This window comes from Cibotium barometz, chromosome 50 (assembly GCF_041138505.1).
Source record: "Cibotium barometz isolate CiBa-2024 chromosome 50, ASM4113850v1, whole genome shotgun sequence".
Taxonomy (NCBI): domain Eukaryota; kingdom Viridiplantae; phylum Streptophyta; class Polypodiopsida; order Cyatheales; family Cibotiaceae; genus Cibotium; species Cibotium barometz.
Window position 1 is genome coordinate 36,461,236 of NC_141095.1, and position 21,944 is coordinate 36,483,179.

The 21,944-nt window shown below is 42.3% G+C and overlaps 1 protein-coding gene across 1 annotated transcript; it reads left to right on the forward strand.

The window, feature by feature from the left end:
• The first annotated feature begins 9,952 nt into the window (after nt 1-9,952).
• Nucleotides 9,953-14,063, forward strand: LOC147610079 (putative pentatricopeptide repeat-containing protein At3g01580). Its single transcript, XM_086786946.1, has one exon. The coding sequence runs from the start codon at nt 10,450-10,452 to the stop codon at nt 13,702-13,704; it is 3,255 nt and encodes a 1,084-aa protein (XP_086643072.1). The 5' UTR covers nt 9,953-10,449; the 3' UTR covers nt 13,705-14,063.
• Nucleotides 14,064-21,944: the final 7,881 nt, after the last annotated feature.

Here is a 21,944-nt window from a genome sequence, read left to right on the forward strand (position 1 = left end):
AACAAGAAGATGTTGCGAAGATAGCATTTAGGACCCGTTTCGAGCATTTTGAGTTTTTGGTTATGCCATTTGGGCTAACCAATGCTCCAGCGACGTTTATGACGCTAATGGACAGCATTTTACGTCCATATCTGGGAAAATTCGTAGTAGTTTTCTTAGATGATATTCTTGTGTACAGTAAGACATAGAAAGAACACATAGAGCATTTGCGTCTAGTGTTCGAGTTGTTGCGAAAGCACAAACTATTTGCGAAGAAGAGCAAATGTGAATTTTTTGAAACCGAAATTCACTACGTTGGCCATTTTATATCCGCCGATGGTATGCGGATGGAGCCAGAAAAAGTAGAGGCTATTCTTAAATGGCCAGCGCCGAAGAATCTCGAGGAACTGCAGATTTTTCTTGGCATGTCGGGGTTCTACCGACAGTATGTGAAGGACTACGTGAAGATCGCAATCCCATTGACTGACCAGTTTACGGTCAAAAACAAAAAACATTAGTTGGGGGGAAGCCCAACAGAAAAGCTTTGATAAGCTCAAGGTGACCGTAGCAGCTGCACCTGTTTTGACTATTGTGGATCCAAATGAGCCGTTTGTTTTGGAAACAGACGCTAGTAATGAGGCCATTGGGGCCGTACTTATGCAAAGGGGACGCCCAATTGCATTTGAAAGTAAAAAGTTAAATCGTGCTCAGCGTAACTACTCAGCTTACGAGCGAGAGTTACTAGCAATAGTTCATGCACTAAAAAAGTGGAGACACTATTTATATGGTGCCACTTTTGAGGTCCGGACGGACCATGAAAGTCTGAAATGGCTTTCAAGTCAAAATGAACTGAAGGGTAGAAAAGCTCGGTGGGCGGAGATTCTACAAGAGTTTGACCTTCAGATATGTTACCAGAAAGGTAAGTATAACGTGGTGGCAGCAGATGCACTTAGTCGCATGCCACAGATTAATGAACTTAGTTTCACAGTCTTCAAGAATGATTTCTTGGAGTCACTATGTGGTTTATGTGAGCATGATCCATCTTTTACAGAGGTCTGGCGCGCTGTACGCGTACGCACTTCTTCACAGACGCGACCACCTCCCTCGTTGGCACGTATTGCTAGTCCGGAGAGACTGGCCGAAGGTGCAACAAGAAGGGAAGCGAGAGTTAGTCCGGAGAGACTAGCCGTGTCTTCTGGGTATAGTTTGGAGCCAGAGAGTTTTGACGTAGGCCCTTCATCACCTTTGACTGCCACCACGGCTTCAAAGGGGAGTGATAAACTTCGTCGGGGGGAGAAATATGCTAATTACTCCATTGACGACGGGTACTTACTCTACAAGGGTAGAATATGTGTACCAACTATTGGTGACTTTCGGGCCCAAATTCTTAAAGAAAGTCATGATAGTCCAAGTGCGGGTCATCTTGGGATTCAGAAGACCTATGCACTAGTAAAAAGACAGTTTTATTGGCCTAGTTTGTTTAAGGACGTCCAGACTTATGTGCTGAAATGCAGTAAGTGCCAGGTCAATAAACATGAACGTCTTAAGGTTGGAGGACTACTCCATCCGCTGGAGATTCCTCAAGGGAAATGGGAAAGCATTTCCATGGATTTCATTACTGGTTTACCCAAGACGAGTCGAGGAAATGACTCGGTGTGGGTGGTAGTGGACAGGTTAACTAAAATGGCAAAGTTTATTGCCACGAAGAAAACTGTTAAAACGCCAGAGTTGGCAAAACTCTTTATTGAACATCTCTACAAGCTATATGGCCTGCCCGCAGATATAGTGTCGGATAGAGATAGAAAGTTCAACAGTCATTTTTGGAGGGAAGTCTTCAAAAGGTTGGATACTGTTGGAATTAGGGTTGCAGGAATGCACACACAACTTCAAGAAGATGAGGAAGCTTGAGCACAACACAGTAGTGTATTATGAGTGCCAAAAATGAAAGATAACAAGCCCTAGAAGATAATGGGCGTATATACAATGCACGGGGGAAAAAACCTCCTAGTGAGGGAAAAAGTGCCCCGGCGGTCCTAAGTGTGTTCACACACATCACTACTATAATATGGTAACAAATCCCCCCTGGAGTGATGCGGTGAACAAGAGCTAGCACTCATGTATAGGGAAGTGTCTAGCTATGTGGACGAATCCACAAAAGGGAGTAAGCCCAAAGCTTTGCGAAAAGCTTCGAACTTCTCACGAGGCAGAGCCTTTGTGAAAAGGTCTGCAAGGTTATCCTGTGTTGGCACATAAGCCAAACTGATCTCTCCTGCAGAGAGTCTCTCCCTGACATAATGGTAGTGCACCTCAATGTGCTTCGTACGAGCATGGAACACTGGGTTCCGCGCAACTGCCAATGCGCTCTGACTGTCAGTGAAGATGGTGGTGGCAGATGGCTGCCCAACACCCAAATCAGCCATAAGGCGTCTGAGCCACACACACTCAACCGTAGCTGTGAAAGCTGCCCTGTACTCAGCTTCACAACTAGAAGTGGCCACAGTAGGCTGCTTCTTGCTCAACCATGATATGCATGAGCTTCCAAGCATGAAGCAAAAACCACTCGTGGACACGCGTGTGTCATAACAACCAGCCCAGTCAGAATCTGAAAAAGCATGTAAATCTGGCGGCAATGATCCCCCCTTGGGATAAAACAACCCAAGATGCCGAGTACCACTCAAATAGCGAAAGATACGCTTCACTGCCTGCCAATGCTTAATGCCTGGGCTATGCATAAATCTGCTCACCTGTGAGACTGCAAACTGAATGTCTGGCCTCGTAATGCATACATAAATGAGGCAACCAACAGCTGTCTGATAGAGTGTGACATCAAAGTGATCTCCAGCATCATGAAGACTCAACTTCAAACCTGTCTCCATTGGAGTAGCAATAGGCTTGCAGTCTTCAAGGCTAAATCTCCGCAACAATGTTTCAATATACTTTGTCTGACACAAAGCAATACCTCCATCACACTGCTTAAATTGTATCCCCAAATAATGATGCAAATGCCCCAAATCTGACATCTCAAAAGAGGCATTCAAATCAGCCTTAAAATCAGCAATATGACTCTCATTTGGTCCTGTGAGCAGCATGTCATCGACATAGAGAGCAATGATTAGATGTACACCATCCACACGTTTACCATACAAAGTGCTTTCTGTTGGACTATTCTGAAACCCATGTGCAGTCAAATATGCATGTATTTTTTCATACCAAGCTCGTGGAGCTTGCTTTAAACCATATAAAGCCTTTTTTAGCCTGCACACTTTGTTTTCCTGCCCTCTTTGAACAAAACCACGAGGCTGCGATACATACACCTCCTCATGCAAATCTCCATTTAAGAACGCAGTCTTTATGTCCAGCTGATGTACATTCCAACCATTATGAGCTGCTAATGCACAGATGCTACGAACAGTGGTCATACGACATGTGGGAGCAAAAGTCTCATCAAAATCAATGCCCTTCTCTTGAGCATAACCTTTTGCAACAAGCCTAGCCTTATGGCGATCCACTGTGCCATCAGGCTTACGCTTCAATTTGTATACCCACTTAGTGCCAATGGCCTTCTTGCCAGGGGGCAAGTCACATAAAGACCATGTACCATTCTTCATAATAGCATCGTATTCTGCTTGCATAGCAGCCATCCAATTTTCTGAACTTTGTGCCTCATCAAATGAAACAGGCTCACTTTCATCGCACATATTAGAAACAGCCAATGCATAACAATCTGACGCATAAGAGGCACCATGAGAGCCAGAACGAGTGCGACTAGACAAAGGGGCATCCAACTTGCTGTCACGCAAAGTCTGCACCAGCCATCTAGGCATATTCCTAGAGCCCTCAATCTCTTGTCTCTCATCCTCAAGTGCATCATGCACATCTGCATCAGATATAGGCTGATCTGTGCCATCATTTAAAACCTGCATAGGCTGAAAAACTGCCTCATGAGGTATTGCACTTGACTGTGCACCACTGAAAAGAGGCAACAATGTATCATAGACATCACGTGAGCTGATATCTGTCTCCTTAGTACATGAAACCAAGGGCTGAACTGCATCTTCCACAAATACAACATCACGGCTAACCAAAATGCGCTTTGTCTGTGGATGATACAAACGATACCCTTTGCTCTCAGCACTATATCCAACAAAAATACATTTGACAGCTTTGTCATCCAATTTTCTGCGATGTTGCACAGGCACTAATGCATATGCCAGGCAACCAAAAACACGTAAATGGCCAACAGATGGCTTGCGGCCATGCCAAGCCTCATATGGAGTGACAACCTGTAATGCTTTGGTGGGACACCTGTTTAGTACATAAGTGGCACACATGACAGCCTCAAGCCAAAAACCATGTGGTAGACTTTGACTCTTAACCATACATCTTGCCATTTCCATGAGAGACCTGTTTTTTCTCTCAGCCACACCATTTTGCTGTGGTGTATACGGCACTGTACATTGGTGTTTTATCCCACGCTCAGCCAGAAATGCATTAAATTCTGAAGACATATACTCCCCCCCTCGATCTGAACGGAGGGTGCCCATCTTACTTTCTGACACACTTTCAGCCATAACCATAAACTGTTTGAAGCACAAAAACACTTCGGACTTTGCCTTCAAAGGATATACCCATGCATGCCTGGTAAAATCATCAATGAAAGTCACGAAGTAAAGGTAGTTTCCAAATGATGGAGTTTGCATGGGACCACAAACATCACTGTGAACAAGCTGCAATCTGCGTTCAGCTCTCACTGATCCATCTTTGGGAAAGGAAGCACGCTGCATTTTACCCAATATGCAGCCCTCACAAACATGCTTGACAGGTGCCTCAAGCTTAGGCAAAGAAGACACCATTTCAGATTTCTGCAGGCGCAGCAAACTTGCAAAATTCAGATGACCAAAACGTGCATGCCACAGTTTTGCATCTGAAATAGCCTGCGTATCCATAATAGCACATGCTGAATCCTCTACACATTTGCCATCCATATTGAGCTTATACAGCCCTCGACATAGTGAACCAGATGCTACAATGATGTCACCACAAGAGAGATCATGAACAGTACATCTGTCATCCACAAATTTTACAACCAAACCTGTTTTGGCAAATGCGGAGACTGACAGCAGATTCTTTTTGATCCCTGGCACATACAATGCATCAAAAAGTGTAAAGGTGTTGCCATTTGCAACATTCAGCACAATCTGTCCAACTCCTTTAACGGGATAAGAGGAGTTATTGGCACAAGTGACAGTATTCCCTGTGGGAGCAGACTCAAGGAAAGTGAATAAACTGCGCTGCGAGGTGATATGCTTAGTGGCACCACTGTCAAAGTACCATACATCTGAATCTACTGCAGACATACATGTGTCATGCAAAGATGGGTCATAACTGCACTGCGCATTGAATGCCCATTCTGTATCTAGCACAACATTAGCAGATTCATTGTTAGAAGGAGAGGCATCTGCAACAGCCATACCAGCCTCTTTCTTCTTAGCCTCTTTCGCAGCCAGCTTAGGACACGCTTTGATGACATGATCATTTCCCTTACAGTACTTGCAAAATGTCTTCTGTTTGTCACCCTTCTTCTCATCTTTGTCTTCCTTCTTTGGTTGCGCAGCATTTGCAGATTTCTGCTTACTAGAAGAAAAGCCAGCTTTACCTTTCCCGCTTCTCTGATTAGCAACGAAAGCTTGATCTGCGACACGCATAATATTCCTGTTTTGCCTTGACTGGTCTTCTTGCAGCAAAACAGAAACTAACTCCTCAAATGATAAGGCATTGGGATTGCCTTTCATCATCAAGCGAAGAGTGGAAGCAAAACCCTGATAAGAATCTGGTAGACCATTCAAAACAGTCTGCACAAGTGAACTGTCTGACAGGATTTCATCTGCAGAAATGAGCTGCTCTTTGAAATCCTTGATCTTTGTCAAAAAGCTATCCATAGAATCACCTTCGTTCATATGCTCACTCTCCAACTGTTTTCGGAGATAAGCAACACGAGCCTCATTTCTTGCCTGATACAATGTGGCAAGTACATCCCAAGCATCTTTAGAAGTCCTGCAGGAGCGAATATGTGGGATAATGGTACGTTTGACAGACAACGCAATCAAGGCATGAGCCTGCGCATCTCTACCATCCCAACGAATCTGCTCTGCTGAAAGTGGTGGTTCTCGAACAGCTGCTACAGCACTTGTGCCTGCACCATCATCAACAGTACCTGTTTCTGATGTGTTTGCAGCATTCCCAGCCACAATAGGACGTGCATCAATACCCTGCACAATGTTCCATAACCCCTTTGCTACCAATACATGTCGCATCATATATGCCCACAATGGATAGTTGGTGCCATCCAACTTATCCTCAGCAGCCAACATGCGGAATACATCATTGTTGTCAGCCATGGCCAATGACTGTACTTCTAGATGTAAATGCTGTCTGTAAGAGGTAAACCTGTATAAAATCGACCTGTGCTATGTAGCACAGCCCAAAACAGACGAATGGGCACCTGTCCTGCAGATTTCAATCTTGACAGAAAATCTGCACAGTAGGACGATATTGCCTGCGCAGTACTTGGATTGCAAAAACGGAGGGCGAAATGACCTCAGATCAAAATTCTGAAACGACGCTCGTGAAACCTCGTCGCAATCGGAGGAGATGAAGCGGCAGGTGCCGGTGATGCTGCCCGGGAGGAGGAAGCCTGCTCTGATACCAATTGTTGGAATTAGGGTTGCAGGAATGCACACACAACTTCAAGAAGATGAGGAAGCTTGAGCACAACACAGTAGTGTATTATGAGTGCCAAAAATGAAAGATAACAAGCCCTAGAAGATAATGGGCGTATATACAATGCACGGGGGAAAAAACCTCCTAGTGAGGGAAAAAGTGCCCCGGCGGTCCTAAGTGTGTTCACACACATCACTACTATAATATGGTAACAGATACTACTCTGAGTATGAGTACGGCAGATCATCCGGAGTCTGATAGTCAAACTGAAAGAGTTAACCAAATTCTAGAGGATATGTTGCGTTCTTATGTTAGTAAGAAGCAATCTAATTGGGAAGAGTACTTGCCCTTATTGGAGTTTGCCTATAACAGCTCCAAACACTCAGCGACTAGATTTACACCATTCATGTTAATGTATGGATTCCAGCCGAGATCTCCGATGGCTGTAGGCCTAGAAAAGGAGAAGATTCAATTTGTCAAGGATTTCCTTGAAGATATGAATGATATACTCAGAGCCGCACGTGAGAGCATTCGTAGCGCCCAGGATCGTGCTAAAACTTATGCAGATAAAGGACGAAGAAAGGTGACCTTTGCAGAAGGTGACTTTGTATTCCTCAAGGTTCCTGCGTAGTCGGAAACCATGAAAACGGGAAAGTGTAATAAACTTTCTCCGAGATATTGTGGTCCTTTTAAAATCCTTAAGAAGATTGGGGACGTAGCATATAAACTTGAGTTACCGGAGAGTTCTCAAGTCCATCCTATCTTCCATGTCAGTAAACTGAAGAAATCAGTTCACGAGTTAGAGAATACAGTTTCTCCAGAAATTTTGGTGGACTTGATAGAGCCACCAAAGATACCACATAAACCTGAAAAGATTCTACAGTATCGTGATAGACAAACCCGACATAAAGTGTACCAGGAGGTACTTGTTAAATGGACAGATAGGGATGAGGAGGTAGCTACCTGGGAACGCCGTAGTGCAATTTCCAAAAGGTTTCCCCAGTTTGTTTTCGAGGACGAAAACTCTTCTTAAGGGGGAGTAATGTCACGTAGGCTGTAATGCCTCCGACGGCAGACCGGATGGCCATATCTGGGGTTCAGTGGGAGAGGACGCCCATGCGAAGTCATGGGCGGCCAGGCTAGTGTGGACGGCAGGCCACACACTATATAGCCTGGGGGATGAGGGGCAATCCTCATTCTTCCTCTATGGCTGGGTGGTGAGCCAGAGGCCGTCCCCTCTTGTGGTAACGCCCGTAGTGGCGTTACAGTTATCTAACATATAGTGAGATTTTTTGCCATATATTTGTATCCATATATATCCTATATTATCAATTATTTAACAATAGTATTAATATAAAGCAAGAGAGAATAAGTGATTCACTCCCAAACCCTAATCCTAAGCACACCACACATGCTAGATTAGAGTTGCAAAGAGGGAGAGAGAGAACACTCCATTTCTATTGCACAAATGGAAGAATGAGTTACAAAAACAAGAGAAATTAGCTTTTATAACTCCAAGCCTTTTCCCACTAGGCCGCCTAGGAGTAAGTGACCCGGGGCGCCCGAAACATAGTTACAAGGCTTTTCTCTATGGATTGGCTAACTAACCAAGATCCTCTTGTCTGTCCTTCAAAGCTCAATACTTGGAAGAGTCTTTAGGGCGTTTCCCATCAAATACATGATTTACAATATAGAGTGCCGATGCCCATTACATAAGTGTGCGGACATAGTTGTCGTAGGAATGTGTTAACCAATATGTGGTTAACACACTCTTGCACACATAAAGGCATGGACTAGAGGTTGTGCTCTCCGTAGCTCCCTTTCTCTTTGATCATTACCTAGCTTGTGGAAGCTCCACTTGAGTGACATAAGTGGTGGTGGAGTGAGCCCCTAGCGGCTTCACATAGGGGAGTTAACCCTCATTAGTGTTGGCTAATTGCTAGTTTCTAAACTGACCCTTGCATGGTGTTCTTTCTCTTCTCCTCACCCTCTCTTGTGCAAGGAAGCATGTTCAATTTGGTGAAGAACCTTGCAGACAAGAACATGTTAGAGGTGAGAGCATCAACAACTATTGGGATATGGAGAGCTTTTGGCATCATTGAAGAGGCAAAAGAGGCTCCTCTTCGAGGAGAAGTTGCCACCTTCATTGCAAATTTAGGGTAGATGGAGAAGGTCAAGATGATAGTTGAGGTTCAAAATGCTTTCATGTATTGTTGCTTATGTTCAATATTTTGTAGGTGTTTGTTATAATATGCTGCAGTATTGTATTTTTTCTTTGAAATATATTGGAAGTTGCATCTCTCTATGGTGTCTTTGTGAAGAAGTAGCAATGATCGTGGCCCATGGAAGTAAACAACATTGTGTACACACATGGTTTAATGTATTGTTGCGTGTGTTCAACATCTCGTAGGTGTTTGTCATAATATGGTGTAGTCTTGGAAATTTGCATTGGAATATAATGGAAGTTTTAGATCATAATGTGGTGTCTTTGTAAAGGAGTTGCAAAATGATAGTGGCCCATGGTGTTTAGTGCTCAACATCTCATAGGTGTGCAAAAGTCTTGGAATGGACAATATTGGAAGTTTCAACGTTGGAGCGAGACAAGAGAGAGAAAGAGAGCGCACATGAGGGAGAGAAGAGCGAGACAATAAGAGTAGAGAGAAAAAGTAGGCAGAGACAATAAGAGTAGAGAGAGAAACCGCTCGCCTCAAAATCAAAAAGCGCTTGCCAAAAAAATACACCCATTGTGTCCGATTCTTGTACAAAGAGAGAATGTACAAAGAGAGATGCTTGATACCCCTGCTACCTCTTCCCTTACAGACACTGCCACCTGCATCTCCATGAGACAGAGAGAGGGTCTCTCAGATCGTGCACCAGTGTGTGTGTGTGTGTGTGTGTGTGTGAGAGAGAGAGAGAGAGAGAGAGAGAGAGAGAGAGAGGTCTCTCAATCAAGAGAGAGAGAGAGAGACAATGTGCATTGAGATAGGGAGAGAGGACTCTCCCTCGTTCGTGTGTAGGCATCCAAACCAATGAGATTGAGTCTGCATACACCGATGAGGGAAGGCATATCACCGATGAGGGAAGGCATACCTGCATAAAAGTGTTCTTTTTACCGCCACCGAGATGTCCCGAGATCTAGAGCGTGAGCTTGAAGGGCAAGCATTCCACACTGCCTAAGGTATGGAAATGACTACCTATACGCGAACACACCCCTTAATGTAAGCTGTCTCGAGAGGACTTGAACCCAAAACCTCCCACTTGATTTTCAATTGGCATGTACTACTATTGCACAGATTTTGCGATACATGCTCAGGCCTCCAGGCTCCGACCGACGGCCTCCTCCAATGAGGTATGACCAACCCCTTCTTCCTCTCGTGCGCAGCGACCTCAGTCATACGCCTGAGCAGGCTCCTACTTTCCATAAAGACCGTGTCCGATTCCCCTCATACGCCTGGTACCTCTTGCCTTATCAGCTGTGAACACTGCCACCTGCATCTCCATGAGAGAGAGAGAGAGAGGGTCTCTCAGATCGTGAACTAGTGTGTGTGTGTGTGAAGAGAGAGAGAGAGGTCTCCCAATCAAAAGAGAGAGAGAGAGAGAGAGAGAGAGAGAGTGAGTGTGTGCACCGAGATAGGGAGAGAGGACTCTCCCTCGTTCGTGTGTAGGCGTCCAAACCAATGAGATTGAGTATGCGTACACCGATGAGGGAAGGCATACCTGCGCAAGAGTGTTCTTTTTACCCCCACCGAAATGTCCAGAGTTCTGCAGACCCTGTGCGCAAGAGGAGAGCTGGACAGGGCGCTGGATCTCATGTCTCGCATGGACACAGCCCCCTCTGCAGACACCTACCTCTCCCTCCTTAAGGCATGCAAGAAGGGCAAAAGCAAGGCCCTCGCTCAAGCCAAGCAGGTCCATGAGCACCTCTCCCTTCACCGTGTCCCCCTCACCGGCTTGCTGGGTGATTACCTCGTCGTTACCCTCGCTATGTGTGGTGCCATTGACGATGCCCTCCATACATCCCACACATTGCCTTGCCGTACTTTGTTTTCCTGGACCTCCATCATCTCTGCCTATGCAGACTGTGGTCGTGCCCAAGACTCGCTTAGAATTTATCAGTGTATGGTACAGGACGGTGTGGAGCCCAGCTCTCACACCTTTCTTGCCCTCTTCAAAGCTTGTGGCAGCATACCCGACCTTGAACAAGGCAAGAATCTCCATGCCTACGCCTTCCAGAAGGGCTTCGCATCCAATCTGTTCGTTGGCAATGCCATTGTGAGTATGTACACCAAATGTGGGGCCATTGTTGAAGCAGAGGATGTCTTCGATGCACTACCGGAGCGTACCCTGTTGTCATGGAATTCCATGCTTTCAGCATGTGTTGAGCATGGCCAAGTAGGGAATGCTATACAGCTTTACATGCAGATGCAAAAGGATGGTGTGGAGCCCAGCCATTACACCTTCATTACACTCTTCAAAGCTTGTGGCAGCATCCCAGATCTCAAACAGGGCAAGAAAATACACACTGATGCACGCAAGAAAGGCTACGCATCTGATGTCGTCGTTGGCAGCACCCTTATAAGTATGTATGGCAAATGTGGGGCCATCATGGAAGCAGAGGATGTGTTTGGTGCATTGCCCCACCGTGATGTAGTGTCATGGAATGCCATGCTCTCAGCATATGTAGAACAAGGCCATGGGGAGAAGGCTTTACGGTTGTACGCACAGATGCTAGTGGAAGGTGTGAATCCAACTCAGCGGACATCTGTGATTGCTCTTCAAGCATGTGCCGCCCTTGCAGAGAAGGAAGAAGTGCTACATTTGGAAGGACGATCAATGAAGGTGACACCTTTTAGAATTGGACAGGCTTTACATGCTGATGCCCGTAAGAAGGGCTTTCTATTGGACGCCTTCCTTGCCAACACTCTTGTGAGCATGTATGGAAAGTGTGGGGCAATTGTGGAGGCTGAAAATATGTTCAGTGCATTATCCAAGTGGGATGTCGTGTCGTGGAATGCCATGCTCTCAGCATATGTTGAACATGACCAAGGAGAGAACGCTTTACGTCTGTTCACACAGATGGAGAAGGAAAACAGGAGTCCAGACCAGCCGACTTTTGTGACTGCTCTTCAGGCAGTCATGCTTGTAGAGAAGGAAGAAAGGTCTCTGTTGGAGGGACAGTTTTCCGAAGTGAAGTGTCTGGAAATTGGGCAGGCATTACATGTGGATGCCCATAGGAAAGGCTTGGCATCGGATAACTTTGTTGGCAGCACCCTTGTGACTATGTATGGAAAATGTGGGTCCATAGTGGAAGCAGAGAAAGCTTTCTGCGGAGTGTCCCAGCGCACTGTTGTGTCATGGAATGCTATGCTCTCAGCATACGTCGAGCAGGGTCAAGGAGAGAAGGCTTTACAGCTTTACACACAGATGCAAGTCGAAGGCCTGAGTCCAAACAAGCTCACGTTTATGATTTCCCTTCAGGCATGCGGCACCCTAGCAGACAAGGAAGAAGAATTTCATATGGAGGGAAAATCTGCCAAAGTAATGCCTTTTGAAATAGGGCAGGCATTACATGCTGACGCTTACAGGAAAAGCTTTGTGTCTGATGTTTCTCTTGGCAACACTCTTGTAAGTATGTATGGCAAGTGTGGGGCCATTGTGGAAGCAGAGGATGTGTTTGGTGCGTTGTCCCATCGTACTGTCGTGTCATGGAATGCAATGCTTTTAGCATATGTTGAACAGGGCCAAGGAGAGAAGGCTTTATTGCTGTATACATGTATGCAAGAAGAAATTGTGAGTCCAGACCTGCTGACCTTTGTGTTTGCCCTTCAGGCATGTATAATCCTTGCAGAGAAGGAAGAAGTGTCTCTCGTAGAGGGGCGATCAGCCAAGATGACGTCTCTGGAAATCGGACGGGCATTACATGCCGACTGTCACAATAAAGGCTTTGCTTCCCATGCCTTTGTTGGCAACACTCTTGTGAGAATGTATGGCAAGTGTGGGGCCATCGTGGAGGCAGAGCAGGTGTTCGGTGCACCGTCCCCTGGTGATTCTTGCAGGAGAGTCTTTGTATCTGAAAGGCTTGTGGGAAGCACCCTTGTAGCAATGTATGGCAAGTGTGGTGCTGTTTTGAAGGCAGAGGATGTGCTTGGTGCACTGTTGCTGCGTGATGTTGTGTCGTGGAATACGATGCTCTCAGCATATGCTGAACAGGGCCAAGGAGAGAAAGCTGTACAGTTGTATGGACAGATGCAAAAACAGCATGTAACTCTGGATTATGTTTCAATTACCTGCATTCTGCAAGCCTGTAGTACAACAGGAAGTTTAGAGATTTGTAAGCAACTTCATTTTCACGTAGTGTCTGCTGGGTATGATCAGATTCCCTCAGTAGCAGCAACTCTAATCCATGCATATGGGAGTTGTGCAAGCATGGTGGATGCGCAGGCCTGTTTGAATGAACATTTGGAGCCTGACATTGTGACATGGAATGCGTGCATTGCAGGCCATGCAGGAGAAGGGAATTCTCTAGCAAGCCTGCACAAGTTTGAGTTATTGACACTTGCACATGCTAAGCCTAATGAAGCTACATTCAGTTCAGTGTTTTCAGCTTGTAGTCAAACTGGCCTTGTTGTCACAGGTTTTGAGTACTTTGAATCCATGAGCAGAGATTATGGCATAACTCCAGACTCAAAGCATTATGGTAGTTTGCTCGACCTCCTTGGGCGCGCAGGGGACTTCAAGAGGATAGAGAACATGTTAGAAAGGATGCCGACAGAAGCTAATCTGACCACCTGGTTGTCTTTGCTAGGTGCATGTCGTACACATGGCAATTTAGAGCTGGCAAAGTGGGTGTACAATCATGCAGTGAATCTGCAGCCCAATCAGGCTACTGCTTATGTTTTGATGTCAAACATATATGCCGATGCTGAGCTGCGGGAGCATGCAGAGGAAGTGGAAAACTGTGGACAGAAATGGTGCACGGAGGAAGGCTGGCCAGAGCTGGATTGAGCATACGCAGGAAGTGCACTCATTTGTTGTACAACATCAATAATCAAAAGCACCCACAAAGAGAACATTTGCTTCCCTGTTGCGCGTGATGAGGGAACTGCCAGATCATGGCAGTATATCATTGCTGTAATTAAAACATCCAAATGGCATGTGACACATGACAAACCTCAAATAAAGGAACCAAATAAAAGAAAAGTGGGAGCCATGTAGATATACAGGAGTGTTGAGTTTGTACTTGATACAGATGCTCAAGGTGCCATTCGAAACCCCAGTGTATGTGCATGGAGCCAAAAGAGGTTCATTGACTATTATCAACAATGCCATACTAATCACAACCAGAGCACCTTCAGCTAAACAAACACACACATGGTTCATTGATAATTATCAACATTTCAAGGTACCAATTCATGCAATGCCATACTAATTACCAAAAAAAGAAAACATGTTAAGAGGGGATAGCATTAAACAAGAATCTTCAGCTCTTTCTCCTTGATCTGGTGAGTTGAGCATTAAGGGTTTTTCAAAAATGGTTTGGCTAATTTAATGTCTTTGAAAAAAGACTCATCTTTAAATATACATATTTTTCATACATATAGATCTAATTTTAGCCCAATCAAGTGCTTATTAGTAATAGAGGATGAGCCATATAGAACGGTCTATAGTTGATTATTTAACAGTCTAATAGGTTGATTGCGTACATAGAGAGTTTGGAGAGCTTTTGAGTGTATTTACTATGCACATTATTCTATAACTTATAAATAAGTCAGAATTAGGTAATTTGAGGCAATCTCAATTTCCAGAATGACAATGTTCACAAATTTTTTAATATTAAGTAAGAAAGCTAAATGCATACACAATATCGCACTTTTTCCATGGGAATTAGATACCGAAGACGATATCTACTTCTCACATTGAGATTTATAGTCCCAAGTTGACAATGATTGGTGGGGACTTCAAAAAAACCAAAATGGTTTTTTACAACTGTTTTTGAATTCAAGAAGAATGATAGTGGTGCCATTCTTCCTCAATTTTAATATAAAATATAAAATGGTTTCTTGCAGTTGTTCTTGAACGTATGTACAATCTTTATTAAAAATTGGTTTAGGTACACACACTATGAAATGTAATTTTTGATAGCATGAGCAGTCATTATCTCAAGAGTCTTTGTGGTTTTCATAAACACTATCAAAATATTAGATCTAAGAAGTGTTGTTCTACAATTGTCATGTTCAAATAGTTTAATCAATGGTCATTGTGTCGTTATCTTCATTGAATGACCTTATTGTTAAGGGTTGGATAACATTATATAAAACATACGAATTTCAAATATATAGACTAGTCTGTATACAATTGTTCGGTTTGGTCCACTATCATAGGGGAGATTGGTAGGGTGTTATTCTCCCATCCTTAACTTGGTTTTGAGAGAGATTGTCATTATCCACTAGAATGGAAGAGTTTAGGATCCTCTATCATGGTGGATAATGAAAGTGGTGCTATTCTCTAATCGGCTTGGAAAATTTGATTTTAGGGGTCAATGACAGATTTGGTACCGTTCTCACCTCATTAAGAGAGATGGTAGCCCTGTTACTTAGAAAAAAATGGCATTGTGTCATTCTCTCCTTGAAAATTTTGGTTTGAGATGAGAAAATTAAACGGAGAATGGTAGCGTTGCCATTCTTCCCTCCTCCCTCCTCTAATCCAAATTTGATGGGAGAATTGTATCACTGTCACTTTTTCTCTTGTATAAAATGGAGAAAGAATAGCAATGGTGCCATCCTCCTTTAATCATTAAACTTTCCAAGGGAGAATGGCAGTTCTACCATTCTCCCTACTCCGATTACATTGAAAGCATGGAGCATGGCTTTGATTGGTTTGGTGCATTATCATTTTGGGAAGAATAGAAGTGGTGCCATTCTACCCCTAATCACAATGTTATCTTAGCTAGACTTTTCCAAACTCACTCCTCATTAAAGGAACCATTCCCCATTGAATATTTGGTTTAAGATGAGAAAGGCAGTGATGTCATTTTCCCTCTTATTAGATTTGTCTTGCTTTGGTGCATTATCATTGGGGAGAATGGTAGTGGTGCCATTCTCCCCTGAACCAAAATGCCGAACCACTACCATCCCCTTCTTGTGGAAAACTAGATGTAGAAGATGGTAATGAAGGAGGAAAGAGTGGTGTTATTTAAGAATAACAATGGGGAGGAATGATATATTATTACATTCATATAGATTTTCCTATCCATTGGTAAAATAATCATCTCCATTAGTAAAATAATCATGTCTTTTGCAACACACAAATAAAAAGAATACAAAGTCAAAACAAACTAAATATTTCTTGCCATATTACTTACATATCTCAATTTAAAAATGACATTTATGAATGGAGTCTTGTTATTACTTCACTATCTCAAATTAAGCATAACAAAAATTTACATGTCTTCAATTGTAACATTAAAAGACATGAAAGGATTTATACAAAGATACGAATGTGCAAAAGTGAAAGTTGTATTAAACAAAAAAAAACATACTCCATAACTTCTGAAATACAACTTGAAGGACAAACAATGAACTATTCAAAAGGAACCTTCAATGTCTGTAATGAACAAAGTATTCCTTACATAATTAAACATTTTGTTGAAAAGACACAAAAGCATTTATATTCAAAGTGTAAGACTGCATTGGCACACAAAACACAAAAATGACATCTCGTAGGTGAATGAAAAAGTATTCATAGTGTTATGTTATTAATCAAACTCATAGTCTGTGAATGAATATCTCCTCACCTATACAAATATCATCTATGGTTTTAACATAAATGTAACCATATTCTGCAATGTCTACATTATCCATAGAGATGGACCAAGGTGGTAACTCATGAGAAAATACATAACAGACATTGGGATTGATACTTGAACTTCTACTATTGTTGATATACCCTGCCACATTACCATTTCTAACATCAGCAACAACAACAATGTACACCGTCTCCTCCTTCAATGAGACTTTAGGGTCTTCTAAGGTGGAATACTTCTTTATCCTTAGATTGACTTTACACATCTTTTTTCAATATTTATATGAGTATTTATCTCCTCCATAATGAAGGATGATTGTCCCTCTTTTGATAAAACTATGTGAAAAAATACTAAGTCGAGCCTATGATGGTTGACTCTCGGACCTCAAAATTTATGCTTCGGATTTGAAATGCTTGCATGAATGGAATAGGAAATGTTTTTATTCAAAGTGGACCACGTGCCAATATATATCTACTCAAACACATAGATCTCCACCCCTCTGCATCTTTATGGAAAATGATATCTCAAAAATACTATGCTATTCACCATTGATGATAATTCTCAACCCATTCCTCAACAACTTCTTTGATTCTATCCCAATCAACATGGCCGTCAAACACATGTAATTGTCCATACCGGCGGTTAGTCTCTATCACACTGTGCACATCACTAGCTTCATGAAGATGTATTAAGTAAGGCATAAACTCCCTTAGAAGTAGGGCATCATCTCTATCCTAAACATTAAAAGTACGAGGAAATGTGCAATTTAATGGTGGACAGAGACAAGCCTTGTATGGAGAGTTATCAATAAGTATGGTACTTCTAGCATCACATCCAAATACTCTATGCCTCAACACTAGGGTTATTAGGTCGGATGATTCTCTTCTTATTATACGTGTAGCAACCTTCTTGACTCCATATTACAAAGAAGGGGAGGCTCCCCTTTGCATAGAGTTACAAGTTTTGTATCATTTATGCACATCACTAGCTTCATAAAGATGTATCAAGTAAGGTAGAAACTCCCTTAAAAGTAGGGCATCATCCCTATCTTGAACATTAAAAGTACGAGGAAATATGCAATTTAATGGCAGACAGAGACAAGCCTTGTATGGAGAGTCATCAATAAGTATGGTCCTTTTAGCATCACATCCAAATACTTTTGAGATTTTTGCCAAGGGTTTGAACTGTGCCTCAACACTAGGGTTATTAGGTCGGATGATTCTCTTCTTATTATATGTGTAGCAACCTTCTTGACTCCATATTACAGAGAATGGGAGGCTCCCCTTTGCATAGAATTGCAAGTTTTGTATCATCTCAATAACATTATGCTCTTCTATTGTTGACCAACTACCAACATTAAATCTTTCAAGCAAGGCTTTTAAAAATTCAATGCATCTAGGCTGAAGAACCATATATCTTTTGTTGTGATAGATTATGGAGGGGTGTATCTGTGACTTAAACCAGCAACAACGTGTCAATAGTAAGCCATTTAGGTCCAATATTACAAACATCCTTATCGTATCAGAATGTAATGGAATTGGAGGTGGATCTTGATTGTCTTCCAAATTTCTACCTCCTAACTCCTCTAAAGATCTTTCTTCATCTATCCTTATAGTGGCAGTACTCTCCAAATTACATGCATGATGTAAGCCCCTTGGTGTTATATCATCTCCTATACCTGTAGCTCCCGTTCCATCTCTGTTTGTTGTATCAATAGCATTCCTCACTTCCTCCATTTCTGTAAAGTCGAGTATTAAAAATAGTTAATTAAATACACTTATAGAAATAATCACCAACTTTCTATTATCATAACTATCTACTCTTTATTTTGGTTTGATAAAAGTATAGCACCACTTCATTCTCTCCCTTGACTTTCTACGATTTGGTCCACTATCATAGGGGAGATTGGCAAGGTGTTGTTTTCCCATCCTTACCTTGGTTTTGACAGAGATTGTCATTATCTACTTTTTCCCACTAGAATGGAAGGGTTTAGGATCCTCTATCATTGTGGGAAAAAGTGGTGCTTCTTCCCATTAGAATTCAAGGGTTTAGGATCCTCTATCATTGTGGAGAATGAAAGTGATGCTATTCTCCAATCCTCTTGGAAATTTTGATTTTAGGGTTCAATGATGGATTTGGTACCATTATCACCTCATTTAGGGAGAAGGTAGCCCCATTAATTAGGAAACAATGGCATTGTGTCATTCTCTCCTTGAAACTTTGGTTTGAGATGGGAAAATTAAAGGTAGAATGGCAGTGCTGCCATTCTCCCCTCCTCCCTTCTCTAATCAAAATTTGATGGGAGAATTGCACCATTGCTATTCTCCCTCTTGTATACAATGGAGGAAGAATGGCTATGGTTCCATCCTCAAGTTTAATCATTAAACTTTCCAAGGAGAATGGCAGCTCCACAATTCTCTCTACTCTGATTACAATGAAAGCATGGAGCATGGCTTTTTTTTTTGGGTGCATTATCATTTTGGGGAATGGTAGTGGTGCCATTCTATCCCCCCCAATCACAATGTCATCTTAGCTAGACTTTTCCAAACTCACTCGACCCATTTCCTATTGAATATTTGGTTTGAGATGAGAAAGGAAGTGGTGCCATTCGACCTCTTATTAGATTTGGTTTGGTTTGGTGTATTATCATTGGAGAGAATGGCAGTGGTGCCATTCTCCCCCGAACCAAAATGCCAAACCACTACCATCCCCTTCTTGGAAAATTAGATGTAGAAGATGGTAATGGAGGAGGAAAGAGTGGTACTATTTAAGAATGACAATGGGGAGGAATGATACATTATCACATTCATATAGATTTTCATGTTCATTGGTCTCACAAAATAATCATCTCCATTGGTAAAATAATCATGTCTTTGACAACACCCAAATAAAAAGAACACGAAGTAGAAACAAACTAGATATTTCTTGCAATATTACTTACATATCTCAATTTAAAAAAGATATTTATGAATGGAGTCTTGTTATTACTTCATTATCTCAAATTAACTATAACAAAGATTCACATGTCTTCAATTGTAACATTAAAAGACATGAAAGGATTTATACAAAGATACAAATGTGCAAAAGTGAAAGTTGTATTAATAAAAAAAACATAATCCATAACTTTTGAATTACAACTTGAAGGATAAACAATGAACTATTCGAGAACACCTTCAATGTTTGCAATGCTTGTGAATTGTGAAACTCTAGGAAGCTGCTCTTTGTTAAAGACTCCAAGGGGGATCTTAGTGGAGATTCTTGGTCAATATCTTCATTTGCCTCTTTTTCCACAACTTTAGGTGAATCAACATTCTTGAAGCCAGTCCACTCCTCAAGATCTTGATCTTCTGATACAAAATTCACAGAATGTTTATTGGTCACTAACAAAATCACTTTTCTATGGTTTTCCAAAGACCTCAATGAAACCCACCCACCACTGAAGATATCAACAACATGCTGATCTTCTCTATATAAGTTGTTGATGCAATCATCGATGTCATTATCCTTTAGATAATCTTGTGCATCCTCCATATCTTCAGTATTATACTGGCTAATTCCTATTAAATTTTATGGGCAGGGTGGCTTTAGCAGGTGCTCGTATCCATCAAAGATTTCCTCATGTGGCTACATAAGGTAAGCACAATGAATGGCTTTATCTTTCCTATGAAGGGGGCCTTGTATGGATTTATTATTCCCACAAATCTTCTGGACCATCTTGCGTGTTACTTACAACATATTTTAGACTTATCAACTGCCTCAAATTGATAAAAGACAATAGAATGATCTGTTTCGACGCTAATGTAGCCTACATCAAGCCCTTGATCAACATTCCAAACCAATCATGATCTCGTTCCACATCATTGGTTGGACTCGTGGAGGTATCAAGCACACACAACCCAATTGGAGAAATTTCTCCATGGAAGTGACATGTAAGAAATGCTTGACTCTCCATCTCCATATTTACCATAAAAACCTTCCATGGAAAACAAGATTCGGAGGCAGAGATACCTTCTCTTGCATTAATGATCCACTCCACATATTTCATAGCCACATGAGGAATCTCGGGGGTTATCTTTCCAAATTGTAATTTGGCCTTTAACCAAGTTTCACAACATGCATGCAAACACTCATATTCTTCCTTGCCAATTTGATAATATTCTGCAAGCTCACACCATTGATTGAACACCTTTGATGAGCATTTTGTGTTGAAAACCTTTAGCAATTCTTCTTGTAATACCTTATCTTGCTTCATCATAATTTCCCTCTCTGTAATCTCAACAACATTCCTATCTTGTTTAGACTTGAATAATACAATGGTTCCATTCTCGATTTCATCCTTGATGCACTTGACACTCTTTTCACTCAAGCCCAATAGGCACCTCATATTGGTTATGGTTGGCCACCACCCACCAAGTTTCCTCTCCTTTATTGCCTTAAAAATGTTGATCCACCTCTCATATATGTCGAGAGGATATAGGACCATGTGTGTATCCTTGGTCGCAAAGTCATTTCTCATGGATATACCGGCCCCACTGATATAAAATTCTAAAAAAAAAGATATATAAGATACATGCAATCTTAATACCTTAAAAAAGTTAGAAGGAGAAAGACACCATTGCTATTCTCCCTTAGTAATAATCTCAATGGCACAAGGAGAAAATGGCACCACGGTCGTTCTTCCTTAGTAATGGTTTGGGAAAAGAATGGAAGTGGTGCCACTGTTCCATAATACATTTCTTGGAAGGTAGAATGGCAGTGGTGCCATTCTCTCCTCAAACCATTCTTACAAAGGGAGAATGGCACCACTACCATTCTCTCCTCATGCCATTCTTACCAAGGGAGAATAGCATTCTTCCCAAGAGAGAATGGCAGTGGTGCCATTCTCTCATCCAAAAAATGTAGGCAAGGGCAATGGTACTGATGCCATTCTCCCCTCAAACCATTCTTACAAACCATTCTTACTCAGTGGTGCCATTCTTCCCTCATACCATTCTTACCAAGGGAGAATGACATTCTCACTAAGGGAGTTTCTCCCATCCAAGGCATAGGGAATGGCAGTGGTGCCATTCTTCTTTAGCAATGGCAGCACTGCCATTCCCCTTGCCTACATTGTTTGGATGGGAAAATGGCTCCATTGCCATTCCCCTTGCCTACATTGTTTGGATGGGAAAATGACACCACTGCCATTCTCCCTTGGTAAGAATGGTATGAGGGGAGAATGGCACCACTAGCATTATCTCTTAGTAAGAATCCCATTCTCCCTTGTTGGTAAGAATGGCATGAGGGGAGAATGGCACCACTGTCATTCTCCCTTAGTAATGGTTTGGGAGAAGAATGGCAGCAGTGGTGCCATTCTCCCTTCATACCATTCTTACTATACGAGAGAATGGTAGTGGTGCCATTATCCTCTCATACCATTCTTGTGCAAAGGGATAATGGCATT